A 25,324-nucleotide genomic window follows, 5' to 3' on the forward strand; every position below is an offset into this window, starting at 1 on the left:
TGAGATAAGCACAATGGTGATTGCTCCAAGCACATGAAAATTTGTGTAATTTGTTCCCCACAAAAATGCTTCAGCTAGGCTAGAATAAATTGCAGAATCTTAGCTATGCAAATAAGTGAATGTTTTACTCAAAGTCTTTCCAGAATTAACAGCAAACAAGTCTCCATCTGTTAGCAGTAAAATGAAGATGAAAAAGGTTCCAAATGACCACAGTTATCTAGTATTATCTGGCGAAGGCAGTTGGGAGTTTGGTGGGGTCCCAGACTTCACAATCCATACTACCTAAAGTTAAGAGATTGTTTTTAAGCATTTACATTCTTGGACGGTGGATTTTCAATGACAAAAATAAAATTACTTAGAGTACACAAGGACTTCATTCTCTTCTTTCAATTCTGCCCCCTGAGTTTATCTTATCAGCAAAAGTAGACCTCCTTCATCCTCTTTAACCATCAATAAACTAAAAATACCCTACATGATGAACATTATTAGCTCAGGCACTTGCATTAATTAACTATGTTTGCAGAGCTTCTGTTTCTTTTATGGACACAGGAAAATTTTGTACTGTAGACAAATCAACGGTGTTGCTTGTCGCTGCTAAAGGGAGGCTCTTTTGGGCTATGTAAAATCCTCACCTTTTCAATTAGGTCTATGGAAATCTATGTGTTGTTTTGGTTATGTCTCTAAACACGTAGCCTCTGGCTTGAAAGGTGACAAGATCTGTGAAATGTTGGCTCCTGAAAATAAAAATAAGTCAAAAATAGACGATTCATTCAAACAAGATTTGCATGATCCTTCCAATAATTATTGAATTTGACATAGTAAAACTGCATCAATTTTTGCAAATGAACAGCAGCTAGCAGCAAAAGAGAATACCAGTATTTATATGTGGAATTTCACCCCAGTCACAGGCAAAATCCAGGACTGAAGCAGCCTCCCCAGCATCTCTCCCTGCCTCTTGTTCTCTCATTGGCTCCTCAGAGCTCTGACTGGGCAGGTTCCCAAGGGGAGGGGCTGCTCCAGATGGAGAAAGAGCTCCAAGCAGGTGCTAAAACGCCGGACTCTCAAGCCCCAGCATGTGGGAAGCGGGGAAGGCGGGTGGGATGGAGCAGCCAGCCCATGGGGAACAGCACATCCTGCCAGGCTGTGAGGAAGCCCTTTCCTCTTCTTGACTACCACTTGCCACATCTCCGCTGAAAAGAGCGCAATTCGGCATAGACAGTAGTCAAGGAATTACTTCTGATCTGGAAACCAAGAGCAGAGCTTGGAGGGATGTACTGTGCAAAACTCAAGACACAGGTATTTCCGAATTCTTTTCTAACTTTTAAGAACATTTTTGCTCAAGGGTATATCTGAGGGTTCTGCACGTGTGTGTGTGTGTGTGTGAAATATGAGGTCATTTTAAGAATAACTCTTGTTGTCTGGGTATTGCCTTGCTCCACAAGAGAATACATAGTTGAAGGAAGGAGGGGCTTTTGTACAGCTGCAATCTGTACAAGACAGTGTGTCACATCTTTGGAGCTGCAAGTCTAAATAGAAAGCTTGCTGAGGAATCCTTGCCTTTATTAATGCTCCTTTAGGCTTCCACAATGGAATCGGTGTTCCCCATTTACAATGTTTGGGCATCATCCCGTCAAATTTAGTTCCCATTGTTTTCAAGTAAATGTGATTTCAGTAAACGAGATTTAAGAAACTTGCAAGGCACCTTTAAAACAAGAGACTGAGATTAAAATTGATTGGCTTATTTAAAATAAAGATAATGTACTCATAGGGGGTTCAGATTGTTGCAGCTATCATGTCTAGAATCTTTTACTTGCCGATGTGTTATATTTATTTAAAGTACAAAAGATTTGGATTACAGCAGCATTAATCTGACAATAACACCTGCACTTTTAGGGGTTTTCAAATGGCTTTAACTGAAAACCAGTTATCCATTTTACCTGTTGAAGAGCTTCACATACTCCCAAAAGAAGATGATGGTGCAACAAAAGGTCCTATTTTGTGCCCCTCTTTCAATTTTAAATGAACCAAAATGTTATTTTGTTGATCTCTCAGAAAAGGTAAGAATTCCAGGTGAAGATCCACAGTACAACCGGAATGCTAGCAGCAGCATTTCAAGTTAATAAGAGCTACTCTGGTATTCCCTTCTCTTCCTTTTCAGGCAATAATTTAGGCAGGAGGCAACTTGAATAATATATGACAATAAAGAAAGTGAAGGAGGTGCTTTAGTTTAGTTTATAAGCTTTTAGTGTGAGGGTTGTGACCATTCAGTTGTGTCTAATTTTGGGGTGGATCTTATTCATGTCACAACCACTATTTTTCTTTGTCTTTTTACACTTTAACAGGAGAAAGAGAGAGAATGAAAAAGGCAAATATGCATAACTAAAATATAAAAATTCCTGTATCAGGTGATGGGAGTTAAATGGGAATGGCAGGTCTGGAAAGGTTGATGAAGGCTGTCCTATTAGACACTGACAGCAATCTAGCACTGTGGTCCTCAACTCAACTCTTCCAAAGTTGTCCAATATAAAACCACCCAAATCCTGTGGGGTGGAATTCATAAAATCATTACTTAAATCGCAGGGCTAAATTGTTTTGAGCGAAAGGGAGTCCAAGGCTGGCCAGCCACCCATTGAGTCCACTCTTTTCTCTCTCACATTTTTTCTGTATTGCATTCAAATATAAGTCCATCCTGTCACACTTTCTTGCTTGACCCACAGAAACCAGCAGAATCTGCCATTTGTTTGGTAGATACTGTATAAGAAAAGGTAAAAAACAAACAAACCCTAAACCTCCAGAGATGCTACAGGCATTTACCTTCTGCTGTTACGCTATATTTGTAAAATACTACATCTAAGCTTTTCACTATGCTTCCTCCCTTGCCCAACTTGGGATGTGATATTTAAATATCTTTAATACAGGACAGCGGGATGCAGGGCAGAGTGTCGGGGAAGTTCTTTCCAAGGCTTCCTTGGCTCGCATCCCCCGCTGACACCCTTCTGTCCCTCCGTTCTGCTTGTTGCGTCTTCTCCTCCACCACAGAAAGCTCTTCAGGACTGGGACTTAGTGTTTTGTTTTTGCCTACATTGCCCTTTCAAGTTCTTCAGGCAAATAAGGACACAGCTCAAAAGGGTGTACTGTGTTTTCAAAGAAAACTCAACAAAACCATTCTTATATAAAATAAAGAGTTCTAAAATACTTTCTTGCATGTAAGTCTCCTAATATGGCCAGGTAATTGCATCTGCATAATAAAATCCATGGCTTCACTATTATAATTAATAATTATTTGATTATATCTTTGAGCTGGTGCTTCTCATGTTTTACCATCAGCTTTAAGGGTCTGCCTGCCTCCACCCAAGTTGGAATATCGTTCAGAGCTAGAACTAAGAACCTATTTATTAAATGATTGAACATATAGATTGAACAATTCTGCTGGAAAGTTTTTTTTCCCCCTCTGTATGGAAACCCTTGGTAAATAGCAGAGAGAAGATTTTCTGGTGGAAAAGCACCACTTCCAGCCCGGTGAAAGTCAAGCAGGTCTTTCCCCCCCATTTTGTTTCAGTGTCTCCCTTAAAAAAATAAAAATCGCTCCCATCGAAGTGAATGGGAAGGAAAGCCACTTCAGGTCTTGCAACAGACATGACTAAGACCTGTTATTTTCAATAGGTCTACTTTGAGTAGTTTTGTTGTTGTTGTTTAGTCATTTAGTCGTGTCCGGCTCTTCGTGACCCCATGGACCAGAGCACGCCAGGCACTCCTGTCTTCCACTGCCTCCCGCAGTTTGGTCAGACTCATGTTTGTAGCTTCGAGAACACTGTCCAACCATCTCATCCTCTGTCGTCCCCTTCTCCTTGTGCCCTCAAACTTTCCCAACATCAGGGTCTTTTCCAGGGAGTCTTTTCTTCTCATGAGGTGGCCAAAGTATTGGAGCCTCAGCTTCAGGATCTATCCTTCCAGGGAGCACTCAGGGCTGATTTCCTTCAGAATGGAGAGGTTTGATCTTCTTGCAGTCCATGGGACTCTCAAGAGTCTCCTCCAGCACCATAATTCAAAAGCGTTAATTCTTCGGCGATCAGCCTTCTTTATGGTCCAGGTCTCACTTCCATACATCACTACTGGGAAAACCATGGCTTTTACTATACGGACCTTTGTTGGCAAGGTGATGTCTCTGCTATTTAAGATGTTGTCTAGGTTTGCCATCGCCTTTCTCCCAAGGAGCAGGCATCTTTTAATTTCGTGACTGCTGTCACCATCTGCAGTGATCATGGAGCCCAAGAAAGTAAAATCTCTCACTGCCTCCATTTCTTCCCCCTCTATTTGCCAGGAGGTGATGGGCCCAGTGGCCATGATCTTTGTTTTTTGGATGTTGAGGTTGTTGATATTTCTTCCAGCGATCTTAATTCCGGTTTGGGATTCATCTAGCCCAGCCTTTCGCATGATGAATTCTGCATATAAGTTAAATAAGCAGGGAGACAAAATACAGCCTTGTACTCCTTTCCCAATTTTGAACCAATCAGTTGTTCCATATTCAGTTCTAACTGTAGCTTCTTGTCCCACATAGAGATTTCTCAGGAGACAGATGAGGTGATCAGGCACACCCATTTCTTTAAGAACTTGCCATAGTTTGCTGTGGTCGACACAGTCAAAGGCTTTTGCATAGTCAATGAAGCAGAAGTAGATGTCTTTCTGGAACTCTCTAGCTTTCTTCATAATCCAGCGCATGTTTGCAATTTGGTCTCTGGTTCCTCTGCCCCTTCGAAATCCAGCTTGCACTTCTGGGAGTTCTCGGTCCACATATTGCTTAAGCCTGCCTTTTATAATTTTAAGCATAATCTTGCTAGCGTGTGAAATGAGTGCAATTGTGCAGTAGTTGGAGCATTCCTTGGCACTGCCCTTCTTTGGGATTGGGATGTAGACTGATCTTCTCCAATCCTCTGGCCACTGCTGAGTTTTCCAAATTTGCCGGCATCTTGAGTGTAGCACCTTAACAGCATCATCTTTTAAAATTTTAAATAGTTCAGCTGGAATATCATCACTTCCACTAGCCTTGTTATTAGCAGTGCTTTCTAAGTCCCATTTGACTTCACTCTCCAGGATGTCTGGCTCAAGGTCAGCAACCACATTACCTGGGGTGTACGAGCCATCCATATCTGTCTGGTATAATTCCTCTGTGTATTCTTGCCACCTCTTCTTCATGTCTTCTACTTCTGTTAGGTCCTTTCCAGTTTTGTCTTTTATTATGGTAATCTTTGTACGAAATGTTCCTTTCATATCTCCAATTTTCTTAAACAGATCTCTGGTTTTTCCCATTCTGTTGTTTTCTTCTATTTCTTTGCATTGCTCATTTAAGAAGGCCTTCTTGTCTCTCCTTGCTATTTTTTGGAAATCTGCATTCAATTTCCTGTATCTTTCACTATCTCCCTCGCATTTTGCTTGCCTTCTCTCCCCCGCTATTTGTAAGGCCTCGTTGGACAGCCACTTTGATTTCTTGCATTTCTTTTTCATTGGGATGGTTTTAGTTGCTGCCTCCTGTATAATGTTTCGAGCCTCCATCCATAGTTCTTCAGGCACTCTGTCCACCAAATCTAAATCCTTAAACCTGTTCCTCACTTCCACTGTGTATTCATAAGGGATTTGACTTAGATTGTATCTTACCGGCCCAGTGGTTTTTCCTACTTTCTTCAGTTTAAGCTTGAATTTTGCTATAAGAAGCTGATGATCTGAGCCACAGTCAGCTCCAGGTCTTGTTTTTGCTGACTGTATAGAGCTTCTCCATCTTTGGCTGCAGAGAATATAATCAATCTGATTTCGATGCTGCCCATCTGGTGATGTCCACATGTAGAGTCGTCTCTTGTGTTGTTGGAACAGAGTGTTTGTGATGACCAGCTTGTTCTCTTGACAGAACTCTATTAGCCTTTGCCCTGCTTCGTTTTGAATTCCAAGGCCAAACTTGCCAGTTGTTCCTTTTATCTCTTGACTCCCTACTTTAGCATTCCAATCCCCTATAATGAGAAGAACATCCTTCTTTGGTGTCATTTCTATAAGGTGTTGTAAGTCTTCATAGAATTGGTCAATTTCAGTTTCTTCAGCACCAGTGGTTGGTGCATAAACTTGGATTACTGTGATGTTAAAAGGTCTGTGTGCTGGTCCAGGGGGGAGGTTACCGTGGGGCGAGGTCCAGGACCTGAGTCGAGGGTCGGCAGACAGTCCTCCACGGGCAAAGCGGGGTCCACAGCAAGGAGCCGGGCAAGGACAGAAACTCTGGGGGAACCGGACTGGGTGCTGTCCGAAACAGCTCTTCAACAACGTTGCTCCCGCAACCTGGGACCGGGCTGACTGGACTTTATCTTCTCTGAGGCCAGGGGCAGTCCTGGCCCCCAGGAGACCTGCCTCTCCTGGCCTTAAGGCGAGCACTCCTCCTGGGAGAAACCAGTTCCCTTCGCCTCTCTGCCCTGAGCCTCTGCAGTTCAGGAGAGGCTGAAGGGTTACTGTACCCAGGGGGAGACTCACCTGTAGGCACTGAGTCCTCAACCACCTCCGGAGCCAGAGTGGATTCACCTGGTGCCTGCTCCTGAGGATCCGGCACAGGTGCAGGCACTTCAGAATCAAGGCCCTGCCCCAGTTCAGCCGGCCCTGGAGGCGGGGACTCCTGTGCAGGCTGGGATTCCTCCGGTTCAGCCTCTGAATCAGATTCCCAGGCCATCACAGTCTGCCTTGGATTTGTATCGAGATCATGCTATCACTTTTGAGATTGCGTCCCATTACAGCTTTTGCCACTCTTTTGTTGAGGGCCACTCCATTTCTTTTACGGGATTCTTGCCCACAGCAGTAGATATGATGGTCGTCCGAACTGAATTCGCCCATTCCCGTCCATTTTAGTTCACTGGTGCCCAGGATGTCAATATTTATTCTTGCGATCTCATTTTTGACCACATCTAACTTACCCAGGTTCATGGTTCTTACATTCCAGGTTCCTATGCAATATTTTTCTTTACAGCACTGGACTTTCCTTCCGCTTCCAGACATATCCGCAACTGAGCGTCCTTTCGGCTTTGGCCCAGCCGCTTCATCAGCTCTGAATCTACTTGTACTTGTCCTCCGCTCTTCCCCAGTAGCATGTTGGACGCCTTCTGACCTGAGGGGCTCATCTTCCAGCATCATAACTTTTATATGCCTGTTGTCTTTGTCCATGGAGTTTTCTTGGCAGGGATACTGGAGTGGCTTGCAGGTTCCTGCTCCAGGTGGATCACGTTTGGTCAAAACTCCACTATGACCTGTCCATCTTGGGTGCCCTGCTCGGCATAGCTCATAGCTTCTCTGAGTTATTCAAGCGCCTTCGCCACGGCAAGGCAGTGATCCATGAAGGGGACTCTGAGTAGTACATAGATTCAATTTCTTACCCTCCCTTCACCGTAAGGTCCCAGAATAGGTTACAGCAATATAAAACGTTGAAATTTGTTGGATGCATTCCTTATACATTTGGGCAGCTGTAGAATTGCACCCTAAATAAAAAATAAGAAGATCTTTGATGGTGTTTCAGGGATTCCTTCCTCTTGGCACTCTCAAGGAATGTGGGCTGAGGCGCAACCTTTAGCCATCTGTCCTCAAACAAGTCCTCCATTCTGGTTCCCCACGGAAGGCTTTCCAGAAGCCCAATGGTGTCCTGGGAGGGATGTTTGAGGTGTGGAAATCACAGCGCACAGGCAGGGAAGGGACATCCTTCTGCCTGCAGCTGCAGCTCTCAGTATTATTGCTACTACAGTGGTAACCTCGGGTTAAGAACTTAATTCGTTCTGGAGGTCTGTTCTTAACCTGAAACTGTGCTTAGCCTGAAGCATCACTTTAGCTAATGGGGCCTCCTGCTGCCGCCGTGCAATTTCTGTTCTCATCCTGAAGCAAAGTTCTTAACCTGAGGTACTATTTCTGGGTTAGAAGAGTTTGTAACCTGAAGCGTCTGTAACCTGAAGCATCTGTAAGGTACCACTGCATTTACTTCCATATTATTAATTATTAGGCTTGTTCGCCCCAGCTGACCATTCCCCTGCCCAGCACATGAATAATTATAAGAATAAATTTTGCGTTAAAATTGTTACGTGGTTACATCTTGTAAGTACCAGACCATTAACAGGGCAGTGCTTAGCATGCCTACTCAGAAGTAAGCCTCCACATTCAATGACCCTTACACCCATGTAAGTGTGCATAGAAGTGCCCTGTTGGTGCAGCCAACAAAATCAGAGGTGGCCATTTCACATTAAAAACTTCCATCAAATAGGAATAAGGTTTTGGTATTTCCCCATTTTTATAACTGAAAAGCTTTCTAGATTTGTAGCATTGTGCCAGGTATGCGTCATTAATATTATTCTACTTCTCAGGTACTAATTTCTATTTGACTGAAATGGACTCAAAACAAAATATCTCATCTGAAGATGGCTCTCTTCCTCCGTACGAGCAACATGAAGACCCCTTTGAATCAAAACTCTCAAAAGAAGCTGACATAGTTGCTGGATTTTATTTATTAATAATTGGTAAGATTCTCAAATTATTCCCGTGAATATACCGTATAGTACTATCTCTGGATGTCTGCAAAGGAACGAGATATATCCAAGTATCAACCATGAAAATAAAGTGTGGGTGGATAATATTAGTTTTGATTTCCATCACGCCCTAATCTGATGGGGGACCCCACCCCCCCTTTATCCCCCCTTTGGCAGCTTCATGATAGCCATTTCCCTGTTATTAGATGGTTTGGGGATTCCAAAACGTATTGCGAATGGAAGCTTCATAAGCCATTCATCTGTTAAAATTGGGCCTCAAGGTGGCTCACATTATGTCAAATCAACAACAATAAATATAACAGAACACATATTGGGGGAAATTACAAATTATCATAACATTGGGGGGGGGGGAGGCCCCTCTGCTTGTGCAGCAAAGCTTTGCGTACTTTTCCTCTCCCTACAGCCCCCTCTGCACCTCCCAAATCTGCCCTAGAGCAGAATCTGCCTCTGGAGCAGATTTTGAGCTGCACAGAGGGAGGCAGGGGGAAGAAGAGGAAAAGGAAACCTTGTCATGCAAGCCAAAGTCTGTCATCTAGTCCAACCCCCTGCAATGCAATCTTGAGCCCAACGTGGGGCTTGAACCCACAACCCTGAGATGAGGAGTCTCGGGCTCTACCGACAGATGCCGGTGGCCTCGGCCCTGTAGGAAGACATGCGAGGGTTTCAAGCCTTGGCTCAAATGGGAAAGCCCTGATCCACAAGAGGCACCATGTAAAGCCCTCCTATGGAAAGGGGCAAGTCGATGCTCCTGGCCCTCCTGGCTTGAGGGGCTGCCGCCGTGTCAGAAGCAAGCAGCTGCCCCTTTGTTGGGCTCCCCGATTTTCCAGAACCTGGAGCACAAGAAGGGAAGCGAAGAGGAAGGAACGGGCTCTGCAGCCTCAGCGCGAGAAAGAGAGGGGGGGCCGCCGCCATCCCCGTCCCGGGACGCCCCAAGACCCGAGTGAGCAGCGCTCAACTCTCCGAGAAATAAAGACAAGGGGGACAAGCCCCGGGCTATATCAAAACTTTCAAACAGAAAGCTGAATCAGGAGATCCGCCATAACTCGTCAGTTCAAACTGCAATTTAAATTACCTTGCAGCAATTACACTGCAATAAGACTGAAGACATCAGAATCTAGAGAGCCGAGACGGAAAAATTCTTTATTACAACTTACACTGTGCATAAAGACAAAGGAACGGTAGCAAGAGGGGGGAGGGAAACCAGGCGGAACCCCCCCCCCCTATCAGAATTAAGGGCAGAAATGCAGAAAATATCCTTGCAAATAAAGCATCGGGAGAAAGAAGCGCGGCGCGGAGGGACGAAGCCGGAAAGCGAAGGATCCCCCGAAGGGCGAAGGCAGCGGCGGCGGCGGCGGAGCAGAGGGGAAAGAGGTGGGAAACGGGAGAGGACAATGGCTGGGAGAAAGGGAGACCAGCAGCGACCCAAAGTGAAGAAAAATGGCCGGGACAAGAAGCTGAGTCATCGCCTCCTCCTCCTCCTCCTCACGGCTGGCTGTAAAACAGAAAACAGGAGGAAACGTCGCTTCATGGCCAAGGCGACGCCAGAGTGAAGAGATACAACCAAGACGGCAAGGACACCTAGTGGAGGGACAAGGCAACTGCACCTCCAAAGATAGAAATTGGTTTTTTTATATATATAGACCAATACCATCTGCCTCACGACTATAAGAGTATCCCATCCATCCCAACAACAGAATCTACTATTCAATTCCACAAGACTGTTCAAGTAATAAATTCCACAAGAATGCTCAATTAATCAATTTTATAAGCATTTACTAACCTGTATGAATTCAAAGAGCCTGTTGATTTATAATGATGCTATTTGTTCTTGTTTAGTCGTTTAGTCGTGTCCGACTCTTCGTGACCCCCTGGACCAGAGCACGCCAGGCACTCCTGTCTTCCACTGCCTCCCGCAGTTTGGTCAGACTCATGTTTGTAGCTTCGAGAACACTGTCCCACCATCTCGTTCTCTGTCATCCCCTTCTCCTTGTGCCCTCCATCTTTCCCAACATCAGGGTCTTTTCCAGGGAGTCTTCTCTTCTCACGAGGTGGCCAAAGTCTTGGAGCCTCAGCTTCAGGATCTGTCCTTCCAGTGAGCACTCAGGGCTGATTTCCTTAAGAATGGAGAGGTTTGATCTTCTTGCAGTCCATTATAGCACCATTGATGCTATAATGTAATGTAAAAAGCAATTGATTGCATGGGTCCCTCAAAGTTTGTAAAGTGATATAATTTGATAAACTGATAAATCTGATACATTGGTATTATGCAATTTAACGGATATAAAGGTGTACAAATAGAAACAAATTAATCCCTTTTTATTTAATTGGGGTGTGATATATTGCTCCTCAAGTTATCATTGTTAAAGGAAGGATTTGGAATTTAAGATCTAGTAACCCCAAATGGGGGATAGTTAACTGACCAAGTCCCACCCAGTTCTCTCTAAAATAAGGAAGTACAGATACTGAGGCTCATTTTTAGTTTTAAGTCTATATATTTTCTTAATCTTTTTATTTTATTTCATTATATTTGTTGGAAAACTGTAAATAATAATCAAAAGGAGTCAACTAAGACTGGGACAAAGTTTATACTTGTGTGTACATAGAGAGACAGTCATAATGGCAAATAAGAAAAACCAAGCCACACAAATGACCTCCACAGTAGCCTCAAAACATTAATCAGCTGAACTAGACGCCAATGTAGACCAAAGAGAGCTCATCATAGGAATGAATAAATCAATAAATGACAAACTTGATAATATGGGCAGCAAGATAGAACAGAATTCCAAATTAATAATGGATCTATCTGGACAGCTAAAATATTTGACTATCAAGAACATGGAAACAGAGAAAACTGTTCAAGATCTAAAATCCAGAACTAATAAGCACGAGGAACTCACAAAAGAAATAACTAAGAAGATCCATAACGAGAATGAAGACCTGAAGAGGGTCCAGAATACAATCATGGAGGAAACGACGGAATTAAAGAGAGTGCAGGAGGAAACATTAGACCAGATTGCAAGTCTTGAGATGCATCAAAGAGAACTCATTCTGTGCTTTAGAGGTGACCCAGAAACTCAAGATGAAGATATAGAAGCTAAACTATCAAAAGAGCTCACCAGTTGGCTAGGAGTACAAAAAGATGAATTGCTACAAGATATAGATAAAATATTCAGAATAAGATCAGGAAAACAAACAAGTCAACCAAAGGACCAGGAGATTGCCTGGTCTTTTTGAATTCAAGACTGCTGAAAGATAAATTTTTGCAGAAAAGGAAACTGGTGATTGACGAGAAATATAATAATATACAAAGAAATACCAAAAAGACTTCTTAAAAAGAGACTGAATTACAGGACAATAACAGAGGCCTTAAAGAGCAATCATGTAAGGTACAAATGGGAATTCCCTGAGAGGATTTCCTTTACATTTAAAGACAGGAGGAAGACCTTCAGATCTGTTGAAGAAGTTTCGAAATTCTGGCAAAGATATAAGAGAGAACTGGGGGGAGAGGCATCACAGGAAAGCGAAGAGACACTGGAGGCCACGGGAGGGGAGTGATAACAACAAACAGCCCAAATCCATATATTTCTATTGCACGCCTTTGAATATTGAAACTAATAAAAATTGATGAATTTGAATATTATCTCTTGAAATATTAATGGTTTCTTGATGATTAATGGTTTCTTGATTCTGTGGACGAATTTTTGACACAATGAAAATAGAAAACAAAAATGGGTGCTTTTCATTTAAGCAGCCTTTCCATTAGTGTGAATCTTTTTTCCATCAAGGTTTTCTTCTGTGAACACTTTACCATTGAATCCATTGTAGGGTCAAAAAGCTTTATGTCTCATGATTTTATTAATAGTGTTATGAGTTGTGGGGAGGAGGTTAGGCTATATGCCTGAGCCCCCTTTCTAATTCCTCGATCCAGCATGGTAATTTCCTGCCAAGTGTGGGTTGGTAAGGAAAGAAAGGGAGTGGCTCTGTGCCAGAGGGCAAATGGGTGCCTCCCTCCACTGTCTGTTAGGAAGACAAAAGGCCAGAGTCAAGAGGGGAGGGAGATGAGCTAGAAGCTGGAGGCAAAAGCAGCAGCCTGGGAAGCCAGAGACAGAGCCAGGCCTGAGTTCTGCTGGGACCCAAGGCTGTGGCTCTGGGAGAAGCAGGACCTTCTTGGGGTGTTAACACTGGGGACCCCTCCATCGCAGGCTCAGGTTGTATATACAGGTGCCCCCCTCCTTACATGTGATCATATAGATCATATAGCACGCAACCATGTATATGCGCTAAATAAGGATGAGGATGTCCACGAGGGCGGAGGAAGCCCCAAAGAGACCAGAGGCACAGCAAGGCTTTGTTTAGGCTGCTCAGCCTCCCTGCCTAACAGCACACCCTCCAGCCTCCAGCTGCCCCCAGAGCTTCAACTCCAGATATTTTGGTCTGGATTGGGGAGAGAAGGCTGGGAAGCAGGACAAAAAATGGGCATTTAGAGGCTTTTCAGAGGGTGCTCCTCACATGATTTTTGCTTAGGTACTCAGGGGCCCAGCACGCAACCCACGTGCAAGTGGGGGAACACCAGTATTTGTAAATAAACCATATATCTTACAGACACCATTGTCTCTGCTGTGTCTCATTGTCCCAAAGGAAACCTGGACCCTGAGGGAACGCTTGGACCCCCTGGGATCTTGCGCAGCTCAGAGATTGGAGTGGAGGCAACAGTAGTTTTTCCCTAGGACTGTGACCTGCCTATGTGTAAATACACATATACTGTTTTCTCACCATGGTTACATTCAAGATATGAGCCAGTTACAGCTTTTAAGAACATATCTACATCGTAGATCTAAAATGCTTTGATAATAGCTCTCTTTACCCAGACAACCTAGGAAAGTATTCTTCTGTGCAGGAGGCTCTTTCTCTTTCAGAAATTTGATTTTCACACAGGTCTTTAGTGTAACTTCTTCTGGAATGAAGTGGGCACCTCCTTCCTCAGGGGACTTGAAATTAGTAACACATCAAAGATGACATCTCTTTGTCCACACTTGATACAGTGCTAATTGTGTAGATGCAATTTGCATGCCCTGTTTTTCCAGTGCAAAGAGCTGTCCTGGAGAGGGTGGGGAGGCACAGTCCAGGACCGCAGTGAATGGGGCAAAAGGGTTAGTATTTAACTCACACCCTGCCATTCCAATGAAAATTATTGCCCCCCCCCATCCCAAGGTACCCCAAGGGGACTTCCTTTTTGGCGTTCACCCCCTCCTCTCCAACTGCACAACAACATTTGCATTTTTAGACATGCGCAGATTGATGTCACATCTGATGTGGCCTTTGGAGCCCATACTGTGATGATGGTGAAGCAGCTTCATTTCGTTGCGCCATGGGGTGAATCTTGTGGCAAAAGAACGTCAAGGGAACGGCAATGGCTGAGCTCTCCAGCTCTTTATCCTATTCTTGTTACAGTTCGTTTTCATTGCTGTGTATGCAAGTGGAGCAGAAATTAATTCAGATCTGGGGAAAATATTTTGAAGTTTCTTTTGAGTACACCGACACCATTTTTGTTTGATTTTTCATTACAGGGATTATGTCCACTTTAGGCAATGGATATGTCCTTTATATGTCTACACAACGGAAAAAGAAGCTGAGGCCTGCTGAAATAATGACTGTCAATCTAGCAGTGTGCGACCTGGGTATTTCAGGTAATTTAACTTGAGCTGAGCTGAGAATGAAAATATTACCATAGTTCCTGTTCCTATGGACAGGCATGGATTCTACATGGTTTTCACATTCAGATTTCGGTTGGCATCATTTCTGCCTTGAGTAATGATTATAGAAAATCATTAGCAACACTCAAAGGCCCAAACGTTTAGCACTTCCACAGGTTACTTGGTCTAACATATAAGTGATCAACATTGTTAAATTGATTGCTTAAACATGACAGTTTTGTTTTCTTTTTAGCCTTACATTTAATCATTTATTATTTTAAGAAACATTGAAAATTGTGTGTGAGAGAGAGAGAGGGGAGAGAGAGAGAGAAATTCACAAACAGCAGAAATGAGGAATCCTGCAAATTTAGATGTTCTTACCAAAATCTGCTGTGCTTCCTTGAACCCACTGTACATATTCACTCTGATAGCTACAGTGTGTGTTCTCATGACATCATTCTGCAACATTTTTCATTTTAAAAAAATCCAGTTCTGAAGAAATATAGCCTTATTTTAACAGGAATAATGAAATAATTTATATCACTTAAGTTACATTAATATTCAGGTGACTTATTGAAATCACATAATTCACACTTTCAAAACAAAAACAGCAGCTAGAACTGCCATGGTTCATATTTGAAGGCAAATTTGTTCTGGCAAAGCAGTATTAGGAATATCATAGTTAGATATAATTATCTAACCTCCAGCTCCTCCCTGCATGGCAGTTCTTTCCCGGAGACTTCTCTCAGTCTCCATGACCTTGCCTGGGCTGCCTCCCATTGCCCCTGTTCCCCTCTGAACTCCTCTCCATTGTCCCTATGCTATATACAGCACCTTGCATCCTGCTAGGGATAAATAAATATGTATTGGTAATGATATCAGATACCACCTTGCACCTGGAACCCCATCTTGGTCAAATGTGTTTTGGAAATTAAAATGTTTAGAATTCAAGCGTCAGAGTTCTGAAACTATGTAATAGCTGAATGTCAGCAAAACATTCTAGCTTACTAATCTCGACCTGAGAATGAATAATTATCCATGAAGTGTTGTTGGTTTTGGTTGTTGTTCTTCTCAGTAATTTATTTGCATAAAAGGCAGATCTGTTTATACTCTGCGAATCCTGCCATGTCATTCTGTTTTTGAAGATGCTGTTTTGCGCTGCTTGAAAAGTTCACTTTCGCGCATCTCTTTCTTGAAATGCTGCTATGAGGGCGGCAGTGCAAGATCATTGAACTCTGTGCTTTCCATTCCAGTGCTGGGAAAGCCTTTCAGCATCATTGCCTTTTTCTCCCATCGATGGATTTTTGGTTGGAGTGCCTGCCGCTGGTATGGATGGGCAGGTTTCTTTTTTGGCATCGGAAGTCTTATCACCATGACAGCAGTCAGCCTGGATAGATATTTCAAAATCTGCTACTTATCGTATGGTAAGTGGGGTGGGGTGGGGTGGGGAAGATTAACGTCCCTCCTTTATTTTGGAAACTAGAGAGTAAATTTCTCTTTCCATCAATTTAAGCCGCAAACTTTTGTTCAGAGGAATGTCATCCAAGAATTGTGTCCTTGTAAATGAGCAAGAATTAATAAAAATCCCTTTGTGCTCATAAAATTGATGTAGAAAACACCAGGAGGTCTAAAGTCATTTGAATAGTCAGATGGTTAGTTAAACATAATGTAGTGTTATAATTACTTTAGAATTAGAATTTTGAGTGACTGCTATGAGTTGGATAAGATGGATAGAAATTAAAAAGCAGACAAGAAATCCGAAAACTATACAGTTAGGCATAATAAACTAGAAAAGATTTCTTAAATCTTAGATATAAAAAGTTTTTAGAAAATATCTGGCCAACAATATCACAGACCCAGATAAAACACAATCCAGATCTATTTCCACCCACGTGGAAACTCTGAGCAGTTCCACTCTGAGCCTTTTCTCCAGCCTGGGTATGTGTTTGTTCAAGTGTGAGTGCGTGCATGCACAAGAGAGAGATTTTTTGCCAGGATCCCGGCATTAGGGAAAGGGCCAAACACTGCTACTCATCTCACGGCTGGTCCAGATCCTGATTTGGATGCAATGCAACTGATTTAAAAGAATATTTAAAAGGGTGTGAAGGCAATGTTACCTGAAGGCGACAGACAGATCATAGAGATCGGAAATCTATAGAGCCCATGTCTGAGCTCCTCTCTAGCTGAAAAGTAATGGGATAGCTGTGCCCTGACTCACTTTAACCCTCCAGTTTAAGAAGGCAGATTTCGTAAGCTCTGAAAAGAAGAGGAAGCAAAAGGGGCAAAACCTGAGGGGCCACATTTAGCTTACAGTATAATGTCATGCCCCCTTTGAATAACTCAGAGAAGCTATGAACTATGCCAAGCAGGGCACTCAAGATGGACAGGTCATAGTGGAGAGTTTTGACCAAACGTGATCCACCTGGAGCAGGAACCGGCAAGCCACTCCAGTATCCCTGCCAAGAAAACTCCATGGACAAAGGCAACAGGCATGTAAAAGTTATGACACTGGAAGATGAGCCCCTCAGGTCAGAAGGCGTCCAACATGCTACTGGGGAAGAGCGGAGGACAAGTACAAGTAGATCCAGAGCTGATGAAGCGGCTGGGCCAAAGCCGAAAGGACGCTCAGTTGCGGATATGCATGGAAGCGAAAGGAAAGTCCAATGCTGTAAAGAAAAATATTGCATAGGAACCTGGAATGTAAGAACCATGAACCTGGGTAAGTTGGATGTGGTCAAAAATGAGATGGCAAGAATAAATATTGACATCCTGGGCACCAGTGAACTAAAATGGACAGGAATGGGCGAATTCAGTTCGGACGACCATCATATCTACTACTGTGGGCAAGAATCCCGTAAAAGAAATGGAATGGCCCTCATAGTCAACAAAGAGTGGCGAAAGCTGTACTGGGATGCAATCTCAAAAATGATAGAATAATCTCGATACGAATCCAAGGCAGACCTTTTAACATCACAGTAACCCAAGTTTGTCAGGGTGGCGCTGTGGGTAAAACCTCAGTGCCTAGGGCTTGCCGATCGCATGGTCGGCGGTTCGAATCCCCGCGGCGGGGTGAGCTCCCGTCTTTCGGTCCCAGCTCCTGCCCACCTAGCAGTTCGAAAGCACCCTTAAGTGCAAGTAGATAAATAGGTACCGCTTTATAGCGGGAAGGTAAACGGCGTTTCCGTGTGCTGCGCTGGTGCTGGTTCACCAGAGCAGCTTCGTCACGCTAGCCACGTGACCCGGAAGTGTCTCCGGACAGCGCTGGCCCCCGGCCTCTTAAGTGAGATGGGCGCACAACCCTAGAGTCGGACATGACTGGCCCATACCTTTACCTTAACCCAAGTTTATGCACCAACTACTGGTGCTGAAGAAACTGAAATTGACCAATTCTATGAAGACTTACAACACCTTATAGAAATGACACCAAAGAAGGATGTTCTTCTCATTATAGGGGATTGGAATAGGGAGTCAAGAGATAAAAGGAACAACTGGCAAGTTTGGCCTTGGAGTTCAAAACGAAGCAGGGCAAAGGCTAATAGAGTTCTGCCAAGAGAACAAGCTGGTCATCACAAACACGCTTTTCCAACAACACAAGAGACGACTCTACACATGGACATCACCAGATGGCCAGCATCGAAATCAGATTGATTATATTCTCTGCAGCCAAAGATGGAGAAGCTCTATACAGTCAGCAAAAACAAGACCTGGAGCGGACTGTGGCTCAGATCATCAGCTTCTTATAGCAAAATTCAAGCTTAAACTGAAGAAAGTAGGAAATACCACTGGGCCGGTATTCAAATCCCTCATGAATACACAATTAGGCCAAACTAATTGTGAATAATGTGGTGACGGAAGAGTTTAAGATTGAGAAAGGAACGCGACAAGGGTGCCCAATCTCTCCACTGCTCTTTATATTGGTCCTGGAGGTTTTGCTAAACATGATAAGAAGGGGCCAACTGGTTAAAGGTATACAAGTTGGGGCTAAACAGTACAAATTGAAAGCATTTGTTGACGATTTGGTACTAACTTTACAGGAGCCAGAATCTAGTACTAAAAGAGCATTGGAATTAATTCAAGATTTTGGTCAGGTAGCAGGCTTTAAGTTAAATAAGATGAAAACCAAGGTTTTAGAGAAAAACTTAACTGCGATGGAGAGAGAAAAGTTTCAAAAGGAGACAGGACTAATATTGGCCAAGAAAGTGAAATATTTGGGGGTTAATATGACTGCGAAAAATGTGAACTTGTTTAAGGACAATTATGAAAAATGCTGGTTTGAAGTGAAAAAGGATTTAGAAGTATGGTCAAATCTAAAATTATCACTGCTAGGTAGAATCGCTGTCATAAAGATGAATGTATTGTCAAGGTTGCTGTTTTTGTTTCAAACACTGCGAATAGTGGACAAAATGGACTGTTTCAAGAAGTGGCAGAGAGATATCTCCAGGTTTGTCTGGCAGGGCAAGAAACCTTGAATAAAATTCAAGATATTAACAGATGCTAAAGAAAGAGGTGGATTTGCCCTGCCAGACCTTAAACTCTATTATGAATCAGCCACATTTTGCTGGCTGAAAGAATGGATGCTTCTTGAAAACACTGATGTTTTGGATCTGGAAGGTTTTAACAATGTATTTGGCTGGCATGCATACTTGTGGTATGACAAGGTTAAAGTTCATAGGGCCTTTAAGAATCACATTATTAGAAAAGCATTGTTTAATGTTTGGATAAGGTATAAGGACTTGCTAGAAAACAAAACCCCAAGATGGTTGTCACCAATGGAAGCGAAGGCATTGAAAAAACTAAATATGGAGGCCAAATGGCTGAAGTATTGGGAAATTCTGGAGCAAGAGGGAGACAGGCTAAAACTGCAGAGTTTTGAAAAATTGAAAAATAGAGTGAGAGATTGGCTCCATTATTATCAAGGCATATAATTTGGACAATGGAAATGGCAGAAATGACTGGCAGAATCCGAGACCAGGGAGAAGAGTCGATGGAAGAAGATTGGAAAAAATTTAAAGTATATTTACAGAAATATTGTAAAATTAATGAATGTTAGAAGAATACTGGAATGAAGTTATATGGTTTTAGCAGAAGTGTTATTAAGAATTATATAAAAATTGATTGTTAATGGGCTAAAGTGGAAAATTTAAAGTTAAACTGTGTTAAGATAAATTATAGAACAAAAATTGAGAAAGAGGGAAAGGATTTGCTGAACCAGCTAATTTGAACTAGAATACAAAAAAGGGAGGCGCGAGGAAGTCGAGGAAACAAGCAAATGAAAGATAAAGATATGAAATTTGGATGTGTTTTTAAATGTTTTTGTTTTTTCTTGTTGTTTTGTTGTACTGTTTTTTCTTTCTATTTTTGATGTATTGTTTGTTAATTTTTTTACTGTTTTTCTTTTCTTTTTTTACCATTTTTCTTTCTGTAACTATTAAACATCTAATAAATATTACTTTTTTTAAAAAAAATGAATACACAGTGGAAGTGAGGAACAGGTTTAAGGATTTAGATTTGCTGGACAGAGTGCCTGAAGAACTATGGATGGAGGCTCTCAACATTATACAGGAGGTAGCAACGAAAACCATCCCATTCCATGTATGGAAGTGAGAGCTGGACCATAAAGAAGGCTGATCGCCGAAGAATTGATGCTTTTGAATTATGGTGCTGGACGAGACTCTTGAGAGTCCCATGGACTGCAAGAAGATCAAACCTCTCCATTCTGAAGGAAATCAGCCCTGAGCACTCACTGGAAGGACAGATCCTGAAGCTGAGACTCCAATACTTTGGCCACTTCATGAGAAGAGAAGTGTGATGGCCTGGGAATTGGATTCAGAGGCTGAACCTGAGGAACCCCAGCCTGCACTGCCAGGGCCGGCTGAGCCAGGGCTGGGGCTTGAACCTGAAGGGCCCTCACCTGTGCCGCATCCTTAGGAGTAGACACCAGCTGAATCCACTCTGGCTCCGGAGGTGATCGGGGACCCATTGCCTGCAGGTGCTCCACTATCAGCCCTGTCAGGGGAAGGTGAGGTTGCCTCTGGGTCCAGTAACCCTCCAGCCTCTCCTGAGCTGCAGAGGCTCAGGGCAGAGAGGCGGAGGGAACTAAGTTCTCGCAGGAGGAGTGCTCGCCTCCGGGCCAGGAGAGGCGAGTCACCTGTGGGCCGGGACTGCCCTATGCCTCAGAGGAGATAAAGGCCAGTCAGCCCAGTCCCAGGTTGTGGGAGCAACATCGTTGGTAACCTGTTCCTGCTGGCACCCTGTCCTGCTCTTCCAGAGTGCCTGACCACGCCCGGCTCCTGGCCTTGGACCCCACTTCACCCTTGACGGACAGCCTCCATACTCTCGACCTGGACTCAGACCACGCCGCATGGTAACCCCCCCCCCCCCGGGACCAGCACAAAGAAGACTCCCTGGAAAAGACACTGATGTTGGGAAAGATGGAGGGCACAAGAAGGGGACAACAGAGGATGAGATGGTTGGACAGTGTTCTCGAAGCTGCCAGCATGAGTTTGACCAAATTGTGGGAGGCAGTGGAAGACAGGAGTGCCTGGCGTGCTCTGGTCCAGGGGGTCACGAAGAGGCAGACACGACTAAACGACTAAACAACATAATGTCATGCAGATTCCCTGTAAAGTGCAAGTATGCAAAGAGCAGCAATTCCACAATAGATGTGGAAGGAGCCTAATGTGTGGGGGTTGTGATCTTGCGCCCCTGGCAGAACCATCCAGATTGCGCCCCCCAGACACGGACAAATTAGCTCTTCTTTCTGCCTCTCCTCCAACCCCCTCTCCATCCATTCAATTCCTCACACACTTCAGTTGCTCACACACTAATCAATATTTTTTATTTATAGATGTATTTATGGACATATTTTAGCCAATTTTGTACACGCGCCCCTCGCCTGCCTAGCGGGGGCCTTCCTCACCCCCCCCCCAGCTACAGCCCTGTGTTTTCATGGGGTCACTGCCATATGAGGAGGGCACCGAGATCAATGGGAAGGGCCCGTACAATTATGCCAAACCTCCATGGTTGGTAATTTAAACATTCTCCCAGGGACTTTTAAAAGGTCTGATAAATTGGATTACTCACAGGTGTACATGTACAGTGGTACCTCAGGTTAAGTACTTAATTCGTTCCGGAGGTCCGTACTTAACCTGAAACTGTTCTTAACCTGAAGCACCACTTTAGCTAAAGGGGCCTCCCGCTGCTGCTGCGTCGCCAGAGTACGATTTCTGTTCTCATCCTGAAACAAACTTCTTAACCTGAAGCACTATTTCTGGGTTAGCAGAGACTGTAACCTCAAGTGTATGTAACCTGAAGCATATGTAACCCGAGGTAACACTGTATATTTATTGCATAGGCATGTTTTTAGCATTTACTTAGCAATAATACATTTATTCTTTTCTAGGTACTTGGCTAAAGAGATGCCACGCCTTTATCTGCTTGGGAATAATCTGGTCCTATGCCACGTTTTGGGCAACAATACCATTTGCTGGCTTGGGAAATTATGCTCCAGAACCATTTGGGACCTCGTGCACCCTGGACTGGTGGCTGGCTCAAGGTTCTGTGGCTGGACAGGCTTTTATTATGAATATCCTTTTCTTCTGTCTCTTATTCCCAACTGCAGTGATCATGTTTTCCTATATTAAAATAATAGCAAAGGTCAAGTCATCCACAAAAGAAGTAGCTCATTATGACACCAGGATTCAAAAAACCCATGTGCTGGAAATGAAGTTAACTAAGGTGGGTACAGGACTCCCAGTGGTTTTTAGAAGTCATCTGCTTGGACTGAAGGATAAAAGTTCAATCAAACTTTTGCCTGCTCACCCAGAGAGTATAGGCATATTTTTGTGCGCTGTTATGTCCAAATCACAGTTTTGTATCCATCTAAATCACGCGGATGGCACTGTGGGTTAAACCACAGAGCCTAGGACTTGCCGATCAGAAGGTTGGCGGTTCGAATCCCCGCGACAGGGTGAGCTCCCATTGCTTGGTCCCTGCTTCTGCCAACCTAGCAGTTCGAAAGCACAAAGTGCAAGTAGATTAATAGGTACCATTCCGGCAGGAAGGTAAACAGTGCTTCCGCGCACTGCTCTGGTTCGCCAGGAGCGGCTTAGTCATGCTGGCCACATGACCCAGGAGCTGTATGCCAGCTCCCTCAGCCAATAAAGCAAGAGGAACACTGCAACCCCAGAGTCGTCCACGACTGGACCTAATGCTCAGGGGTCCCTTTACCTTTACCTAAATCACACACAGAATAGAAGTCACTCGACTTGGGCTAGCCATGTCCATGGATTTCAGAGGGCCTTCTCCAAGCATGACTGGCGGATTATTCACCATCCATGGGGTGAACGGTATGTCTCCCTCCCACCCGTACCCCATAGAGGGTGATGGGTGGATGGGAAAATATCATACAATCTGCCACATCCATGTGATTCGCCTGCCTATTATTGGAGCATCATGGAAGAAGACAGAGGCTGTTGCAGTATTGTGTGAATTAGCCCTAACCTTCAGTGGAGTCCTTCCATTCTAATTTTTGCCTCTGTTATATATATTTTTTATCTTATTCTTAACCTTAAGCATAGATGTCTGCTAAAAGAATGTCTGTGTTATACCAAGTGGAAATAGATCTGAATATAAATGCCAAAACTTAAATAAATGTGTTCTGGTTTTCTCAATGTGAAAAAAACCAAAATCTGTTTGCTTCAGAGTAACTGCCTTTTGTTATACAGCTCACAATGTACAGTATATTCATATGTCTATTATACTAAGTGGGGTTTTATCCTTATCATTTCATGAAATGAATCTTCTCACCAGGTGGCGATGTTGATCTGTGCAGGATTCCTAATTGCTTGGATACCCTATGCAGTTGTCTCCGTGTGGTCAGCGTTTGGAAGGCCAAATTCAGTTCCCATCAAAGTTTCTGTGATCCCAACCTTACTTGCAAAGTCTGCCGCTATGTACAACCCTGTCATTTACCAAGTCATTGACTGCAAATCTGCCTGTTGCCGGCCATGTCCTCTCAAGCCACTGCAGAAGAAAACCTCCTTAAAGAGATCCCAGTATGTTTTTTCAGAAGTGGCCAATTTCTGCATGCTGTTGTCAGAGTACTGGTGTGAGTTTGGGGGGTCAGTCTGTTTGAAACCTGAGTCCCTTCTAGATTACGGGTCCTGGATCTAGTAAGGGTTGTATATATGTAGGAATAACCCAAATAGCATAAAGACGCTACAGTCTTCACATCTCCTCCTTCCAGGGAAGGCAAAGGCTCAGGACCCCTGGAATCTCTCACTGCTCGGAGGCTGGGGTGGCATGAAACAGTACTTTCCCAAAGGCATGTAGGACTTGTGGGATTGACACCTATTTCTGAAAATACATGGGGATGTAACATGACAACAATATGAGCCAGGGACCAAACTTGAAGTGATGGAAGGCCCAATAATTCATATATTGAGGGCGAGGATTAGCATTTAAGGAATGCAAACATACCCCCCCCCAACATATTCCTTCCTCCACCCCAAGCACTATTCATCCAGCTGAATATACTTCTGGTATCAGGATCAGTGGAGGAGGAAAAAGTGCTTAACAACAACAACAAAAGCTGTAGAAAGTAAGTTAATCTTATGGGCAGGAGGTTTTTCTATTCCGCATTAATTTTTTACCCAATTCTGTTCGAGTTCTGTGTTTTAACATATGGAAATGCTGTATTTACATGAGATACTCCTGTATTTTAGTTGTTTTAACATGTATTCAGATTTTAGGTGTCTCAAGATAGCAGTTTTGTGGGCCATTTGATAAATACACACTCATTTTCCTTGACTGTACTCAGATATTACTTGGGATTCAGTTGTGCAATCTAAAGAGGGAGGAGAAGTCTGGGTGAACACCTTATTTATTATTTAACATTAATCAAGATTAATATGACATCAAGGTCATATGACATTATTTTATTTCTTCCCATAGGCCATATACAATTTCTGCAGATAACAATTCTGAAGTAATTAATGAAACTCAACTGGACAGCGAAGAAACTCTGTAAACAGTAATTTTAACCTACCAAGCAACTCTTTTCTTAATTGCTTCCTTTGCAACATTTAACATTAATTTAGCTCTATTTTGCTGTGCTTTTGTTTGCATGCATTTTTCCATGCCAAGTGAAAGATCCCCCCCCAAAAAACAAATAATCGTTTTGTTTGTGTATAAGAATGTAAACACAAGCTTCATTCTTGCAAAGTGCTTGCCATTGACAAGGTTGACATCTGCTCTGCTCTGCTTTCATTCATTAAAATATATTCACTCTGGTCAGCAACAGTCATACATAAGCAGCAGACTTCATTGGGCAAATGACTGAAGGTCAGCCCCCGCAGAAAGATTGTTTACGATGTGTGTTTCTTATTGAGTTGAAAATTGTTAAACAGAATTGCAAGAGTAATGGGTGTCTCTCTGTGTGGGCTGTTGGCTCACTCCCACTTACTGGGCATCCGGTTGCTCCCTCCAGTAATTTGTGTTGCTGTGCACACATGACTTCACTTCTAACTGGTAGTTCCTTGAGAAATACTGTGTTTTTATGTGTCCTACCACCTTTGATCCAATTTGAAAAGGACATCTATGTTCCCTCTTCACCCGCTGACGTGAACAGAACATGAGATTAGAGACACAGCAAAGGGGAGGAAAGGTCCAACTTGACTGTGTTTTAAGCTGGTGGTGTGTTCATAGTCATAGTCTTCATTTGCCGTAGAAAATATATAATATCTATGAATATGTACTTGCAGAACAATAAGAAAATTGCAATGCAACATGTTCAAGATATGAGTAGAAGTAGTGATTCAAAATTTGTTGCTGTGTGGCTCCTCCCATGCCTTCTGCAGCAAGTACTTTTCTCCAGTCCAGGAAAGAGGTCTCTCTGTGCACTAAAGTGCTGCTGAGGGGATGGCCATTTAGTCCCTTGGAGCTTCTGGGCTGTGCGCCATGCAAGCGGGGCAGCACATCAGAAAGGTGCTGGATTGAGGGCTAAGGATCCATCCTTTCAGAGTTCCTTCTCAAAACCACATCCCACTTTAGATCTGGAGCAATATTGATTGCCTCCTG

At 43.4% G+C, this 25,324-nt stretch overlaps 1 protein-coding gene across 2 annotated transcripts; it reads left to right on the forward strand.

Annotated features, from left to right (window-relative positions):
- Positions 1–1,070: 1,070 nt before the first annotated feature.
- Positions 1,071–24,759, forward strand: LOC310675308 (opsin-5-like). 2 transcript variants are annotated; one of them, XM_083435635.1, is made up of 7 exons: positions 1,071–1,296; positions 8,370–8,522; positions 14,120–14,239; positions 15,499–15,669; positions 21,648–21,982; positions 23,057–23,301; positions 24,200–24,759. In XM_083435635.1, the coding sequence occupies exons 2-7, from the start codon at positions 8,393–8,395 to the stop codon at positions 24,273–24,275; spliced, it is 1,077 nt and encodes a 358-aa protein (XP_083291761.1). In that variant the 5' UTR covers positions 1,071–1,296; positions 8,370–8,392; the 3' UTR covers positions 24,276–24,759. The 2 variants fall into 2 exon arrangements, with proteins under 2 accessions (XP_083291761.1, XP_083291760.1); XM_083435634.1 differs by lacking the exon at positions 24,200–24,759 and having other exon boundaries at positions 23,057–23,459.
- Positions 24,760–25,324: the final 565 nt, after the last annotated feature.

Source organism: Podarcis tiliguerta, assembly GCF_965153285.1.
Source record: "Podarcis tiliguerta genome assembly, chromosome: 3".
NCBI lineage: Eukaryota > Metazoa > Chordata > Lepidosauria > Squamata > Lacertidae > Podarcis > Podarcis tiliguerta.

What these genes read in the sequence shown, in the direction of transcription:
- LOC310675308 (XM_083435634.1), top strand. Translation starts at nt 8,393, where the DNA reads ATGGACTCAAAACAAAATATCTCATCTGAAGATGGCTCTCTTCCTCCG. An exon ending in GTGCGACCTGGGTATTTCAG is followed by an intron (nt 14,240 to 15,498) that starts GTAATTTAACTT and finishes TTTCCATTCCAG; the next exon opens with TGCTGGGAAAGCCTTTCAGC. An exon ending in AATCTGCTACTTATCGTATG is followed by an intron (nt 15,670 to 21,647) that starts GTAAGTGGGGTG and finishes ATTCTTTTCTAG; the next exon opens with GTACTTGGCTAAAGAGATGC.